General features: G+C 51.5%; 1 protein-coding gene across 1 annotated transcript; it reads right to left on the bottom strand.

Moving 5' to 3' along the window:
- Nucleotides 1–1,184: 1,184 nt before the first annotated feature.
- LOC123113163 (arogenate dehydratase 1) lies at nucleotides 1,185–2,785 on the bottom strand. The gene has a single exon (XM_044534314.1). The coding sequence runs from the start codon at nucleotides 2,638–2,640 to the stop codon at nucleotides 1,378–1,380; it is 1,263 nt and encodes a 420-aa protein (XP_044390249.1). The 5' UTR covers nucleotides 2,641–2,785; the 3' UTR covers nucleotides 1,185–1,377.
- Between the last annotated feature and the right edge of the window lie 3,205 nt (nucleotides 2,786–5,990).

Here is a 5,990-nt window from a genome sequence, read left to right as displayed (position 1 = left end):
CCTCAATGGTAAACTTTTGTGAAGACAATCTCGAAACCCCAAGGTGAGAAGAGAAAGAGATTTTCCCAAATGCAAGAGAGTGTTAGAAAGGATGTGGAACGTGCTTTTGGTGTGCTTCAATCCCGGTGGGGTATCATTCGAAACCCTGCACTGTCATGGGATGAAGGGAAGCTTTGGGAGGTGATGACTGCTTGTGTGATTATGCACAACATGATCGTCGAGGACGAGCGTGATGAGAGTATCTTCGACCAAGGATTTGATTATCAAGGTGAAAATATTGAGCCCCTGCACCAAGACCCGGCCACATTTGAACAGTTTGTCCAATTCCACCGTGAGATGCGTGATTGGCACACTCATTTGAATCTTCAAAATGACTTGGTTGAGCATGTCTGGGATCACATTGGCAACCAATAGATGTATTGGTCCAATTTATGTTCAGTCAAGACAATTTCGATTTGGTTGTAAAACTATTTTAATTTTCAGACAAATATTTGGGTTGGAAACTAGTTTTGATGCAAATTTGGGCATTTTTGGCCCTGACAAACAGGATGGGGCAAATGGATGCGGCCGCGCGCTGGGCGCACGGCCACCGCATCCCAGGACAGGCCCAGACAAGACCTCAAATCCCTACCCAAACGGACAGAAACCGGACAAAACGGACGTCCGTTTGGGGTCGCGCGGTGGAGTTAGCCTTAATCTCGTGTCCCAACTAAAACTGTGAGGAAGATGCGTTTGTTTGTACAACAGATTATCACTACAGCGTTTCACTGGCAGTTTGTTTGTACAGTATAACAGATTATCACTACAGCGTTTCAGTGGCAATCTCTGACCTTCATCACATGGACGGACGCACTTCTTCTCAGGACCTACCAAAGTTGCAGCAGAAATCAAAGAACAGTACTTGCATGGACACTTGGAGTTGGGTTACTTCTCCTGGACAAATCACAAACCCAGCAAATCATGCTTCTGACTTCCCACGACCGACATCGTGGAGCAAGATGCTGTTCTTCGTTTTTGGTTGGTTTCATTCATTTCACCCCAGCACCAAAAAGGAATTGCTGCAAATGGAAGAACAATCCAAATGCATGCCACCCATTTCGAGCTGCCCAACTCCAAGACCCTCACTCTGGCACCAATGATTGATTCATTCATTCATTTTTCTCAACGAATTTGTTCACAAAGAATTTGGCCCAATGATTGATTTTTCTCAACGAATTTGTTCACAAAGAATTTGGCCCAATGGCTGGGAGAGCAAAATTAACAGAGGAAAATTGTAGCGAGCAGCGGAGCATCAAAGGGGGGGATAGATTAACAACGAATCTCTTGCGCATATTGATTGAATTGACAGTAATGTAGTAACATGGAGCTAGCTATCATCTAGCCGCGCTGCTGTTGATCGGAGGAGGAGGACGACGGCGCGGCGTCCCAGGGCGTCATGTCCATGGGGTAGCTGCCGAGCACCCTGAGGAAGGACGTGAACTCCTGGATCTCGGCGAGCGCGTTCTGGGCGCGCACGTCGGCCATGGACGCCTGGAAGTCGATGTAGAACATGTACTCGAAGTGCTTGGCGGTGCCGATGTTGGCGTCGTCCACCAGCCGGATGGGCCGGTGCCGGTGCGGCCGGCTCTCGATCTTGGTCAGGCTGATGTCCCGGAACGCGAACGCCGACAGCACCTTGAACAGCACGGAGGTGCCCTCCCGGTCGTGCGCCAGCACGATGCTCGTCTTGAACGGCCGGTCCGTCCGCGGGATGATGGGCTCCCGCGCCAGCATCACGAACCGGGTCACGTTCCCGGCGTCGTCCTGCACGCCGTCCGCCAGGACCTGGAGGCCGTACAGCTCCGCGGCGCGCGCCGACGCGATGGCGGCCGTGTCGCGGAGCGCGTGCGCCGCGATGTGCTCCGCGGCGCCCGCTGTGTCGTCGAAGGCCTCGCGGGCCACGTTGAGGCCCATGCGCGTCAGCGTGTGCTCGCACTGCGCCAGCGCCTGCGGGTGCGAGATCACCCGGGCCAGCAGCTCCCGCCGGACCCCCGGGAGGGCGAGCAGGCAGTGGTGGACGGGGAGCTGCACCTCGCCCACGATGTGGAGCCGGTGCCGGAGGAGCAGGTCGTAGTTGCGGTGGATGCTGCCGCCCAGGGAGTTCTCCACGGGGAGCACGGCGCGGTCGGCGATCCACAGCTCCACCGCCTGGAACGCCACCTCGAACTGGTCGCACGGGATGGCCTCGCACCCCGGGTACGCCTTCCCGGCCGCCGCCTCGCTGTAGGCGCCCGGCACGCCCTGGTAGGCCACCCGCAGCTGCGCGCCGTGCAGCGGCGCCGGGGACAGGTCGCTGATGCTGAGCGGGCGCGGCAGGTTCCCCGCGCCCGCGGCCAGCACCAGATCCAGGCCGGAGACGGCGTCCTCGGAGCCGGGGATGGCCGGCGCGGCTAGCTTGTTGATGTTGTTCTGGCCGTTCACCTTCGGCGCCGGCGGGGTGGGGGAGTCGTTGGTGCTGGAGAGGATGGCGCAGGCCGTCTGCCAGTCGCTGCGGCTGACCGGGATCGCGCGCGCCGCCGCGGCGCCGGATCCCCTGCTGCTCCTCCCGGCGAGGCGCATCCGCGGCGCGGCCGCGCTCCGGATGGCCGCGGCGGCCTCCATGGCCGCTACCTACCGAGCTCGCCTCCGGCTGTTGATCTGCTTTCTCTGGCCGGTGGCGGTGCAGGGTGGGTGGTTGGTGGCGCTCGTGGGTGGGGCAGGCGGTGATGCTCGCCTCCAAGCTGACCGGCTGGTGTGAGAGAGAAAAAAGACGCCGTTTTTATGGGAAAGGAGGGGTTGGTGGGGGCTCGCCGTCCGTCGGAGCCGTGCCCCGTTTCCATTTCCCCTTGGCATCTGCGCTCCGACCGTGGTGAAAAAACACATGCGTTTTTCTTCTTCATTTTGGTAAGAAAATAAATATCATAAATATCTCTCCTGGATAACCGCGCCTTAATCTATACGTATCTAGACCCACATCTGTCTAAATTCGAGGGTAAGGAAAGGATGTTGACAACATAGGAAAACCATGAATTAAAATTTCAAAATACTCCAACATAGGCCTTTTTCAACTTATATTTGTCACGTTGTCATTCTAAGCCTTTTACACTTACATTTCTCGCGTTTGCATTCTAGCCCTTTGGACAAAAGTGGAATTTGAATCTAGGGTCAATTCAATCGCAGATCCCGACATACACGCGCACAAAAAACCAGGGTCAGTTTGAGTTGAACCCAACTAATAAATTTTTTGGTTAGCACTGCTCATTGGTGGAGGGCAGCATTCTTTGTACTCCCTCCGTTCTCGGAAATGGATGTATCGAGAACTAAAATACGTCTAGATACATCCATTTTCGCGACAAGTAATTCCGGACGGATGGAGTAGCTTTGTTCCTCATTTCTAAGATCTCGTAAATTAAAGCCTCTAAATCAAATGGCATCAGGTTGTGAAATGTCGGGCCATCTCATTTGGCGGCAAATTATTTAGACAACTCTAGGTTCTCGATAAGAAATAAAAAGACTTTAAGTATATGGCATATACAGTGGGATCCTACAATTTCTATTGACAACCACATACCATATTAGTTTCTGGCACATGTTCAGATACTGACATAATAAAATAATGTGATAAATTCAGATACATCTTTTTAAATAGGCAATATGATCTTGTTCGATTTCTCTACAAGATCTCAGATAGCCAACTATCACCATTCTTAAATCAAAGGAAAGATTGTGATCCTCGCAGTTATGATATGTCCTCATAATGAATTTAAAACATGAAAACTGTAACTTGAAGCTTTGAGCTTTATCACCTGACCTTTTCTGTTTATAATGAACACCAGGCAATAAATCTTCACGTGCCTTTCTTGTTTAAGCTTGGTAGTCGATCTACGCGCAGCTGCGGCTTCATGTCTCGACAAGGTCTCTAGGATGACAAGCTCCCCGAGTATGTCGCCCTCATCCTCGTCAGCTTCCTCAACATCCTCTAGGACACGGAGTCAAACAATCTGTACACGCCCGCGAGTTCATACGTCTGGTCTACTTCCGATATCCGCATATCATATGTTCGATGATATGCCCACACAGATTGTTTGATTATGTTTCTACTATGCAGGTGCATCAGTGCTACAAGCCGACATGGTTGCCTTCTTTTCTTCTTTACTTTCCTTTCTTTTGTCTTTGCCTGATTGACATTGTGTTATTCATGTTCTACCCAATTAGTTTTGTAGGTGCTTAATCTTGGTGTGGATTGAGGCATCACAATTTGTTAGGCTAGGGTGTTCAGGTACCTGCGTTAGGCCCTCGTTTCTTTTACTTAAGTTTTTTTAGATGTTTCTCATTTAGTTTGATTGTATGCATGGATTGTTTGATGTCACTTGGGTTCAAGGTTGACGCATGACATAATTTAGTGAAGGAAATATGCCCTAGAGGCAATAATAAAGTTGTTATTTTATATTTCTTTATTCGTGATAAATGTTTATTATTCATGCTAGAATTGTATTAGTTGGAAACTTGATACATGTGTGGATACATAGACAAAACACCGTGTCCCTAGTAAGCCTCTACTAGACTAGCTCGTTAATCAAAGATGGTTAAGTTTCCTAACAATAGACATGTGTTGTCATTTGATGAATGGGATCACATCATTACAGAATGATGTGATGGACAAGACCCATTCGTTAGCTTAGTATAATGATCATTCAGTTTTATTGCTATTGCTTTCTTCGTGTCAAATACATATTCCTCCGACTATGAGATTATGCAACTCCCAGATACCGGAGGAATGCCTTGTGTACTATCAAATGTCACAACGTAACTGGGTGATTATAAAGATGCTCTACAGGTATCTCCGAAGGTGTTTTTTGGGTTGGCATAGATCGAGATTAGGATTTGTCACTCCGAGTATCGAAGAGGTATCTCTGGGCCCACTCGGTAATGCACATCATAAGAAGCCTTGCAAGCAAAGTGACTAATGAGTTAGTTGCGGGATGATGCTGTCGGATTTAGGGTTCCGGCAGACCCTTGAGGTTCGAACACTGGGGTGCGCGCGGAGGTTTCGCCTTCTACCTACCTGTTCCTCGCCGAATCGCTAGGATCTAAACTACGAGAAGAACAACACAAGAGACACAGGGTTTATACTGGTTCAGGCCACCATTGTGGTGTAATACCCTACTCCAGTGTGTGGCGTGGTGGATTGCCTCTTGGGCTGATGATGAACAATACAAGGAAGAACAACCTCGCGAGGGTCTGTTCTTGTGGTGGTGTTGTCCCTTTTGAAGGGTTGATTCTAGATGCCTATCTTATCTCCAGATTCCTCTCCGGATCCCCTTACCCTATGGGTGGCTAGTCCTATTTATATGCGAAGGCCCTGGGCCTCTTCCCAAATATTGAGCGGGAAGGGGGCCAACAATTGGCCAATTTGAAGGGGAACATCTAGTACACTTATCCTGACTAAAGTTGGTCCTCGCCTGTCAAAGGCTCTGGTGGTGACGCCGACTTGGGCTCCACGGTGACCTCCATCCTGCCGTTGGACTGGTCTTGGTCTTGTTGCACCGAAATGGATGCCTTTGCTTGATGCTCTCGCCTGCGCTTGCTCCCCTTGCACCAAAGAGGAAAGAAGGACACTGCGCGGGCTGGCGCCCGACTGGCGCCCTTGGTCGTCATGGCTTGCGTCATGGGCACCTCGCGAGGTACCCCGCCTTGAACTCTCCGCCTCCTCGTGAGCCAGCCTGACGAGGCCGTGCCTGAGGAAGCTCCTTGTCGTCCGCCCCGCGAGGCTTGGCCCCTCGCGAGGGTCTTGAGCTTGTGTTGATGAAGATGGGCCGTGCTGGGCCCCCTTTGAGCCACGCCGCAGGCCGCAGGCAGGCAAGTCTGGGGACCCCCGTTCCCAGAACGCCGACAGTAGCCCCCGGGCCCAAGGCGCGCCCGGACTTGGCCGAGCAGAGAGGCGAAAGGGCAAGTGCAAAGCGTCGCGAGCC

This window comes from Triticum aestivum, chromosome 5B (genome assembly GCF_018294505.1).
Source record: "Triticum aestivum cultivar Chinese Spring chromosome 5B, IWGSC CS RefSeq v2.1, whole genome shotgun sequence".
Lineage (NCBI taxonomy): Eukaryota > Viridiplantae > Streptophyta > Magnoliopsida > Poales > Poaceae > Triticum > Triticum aestivum.
This window is presented reverse-complemented; position numbering and strand designations above follow the sequence as displayed.

Bases quoted from the DNA above. Each gene is read 5' to 3' on its own strand.
- LOC123113163 (XM_044534314.1), bottom strand. From the start codon at position 2,640: ATGGAGGCCGCCGCGGCCATCCGGAGCGCGGCCGCGCCGCGGATGCGC.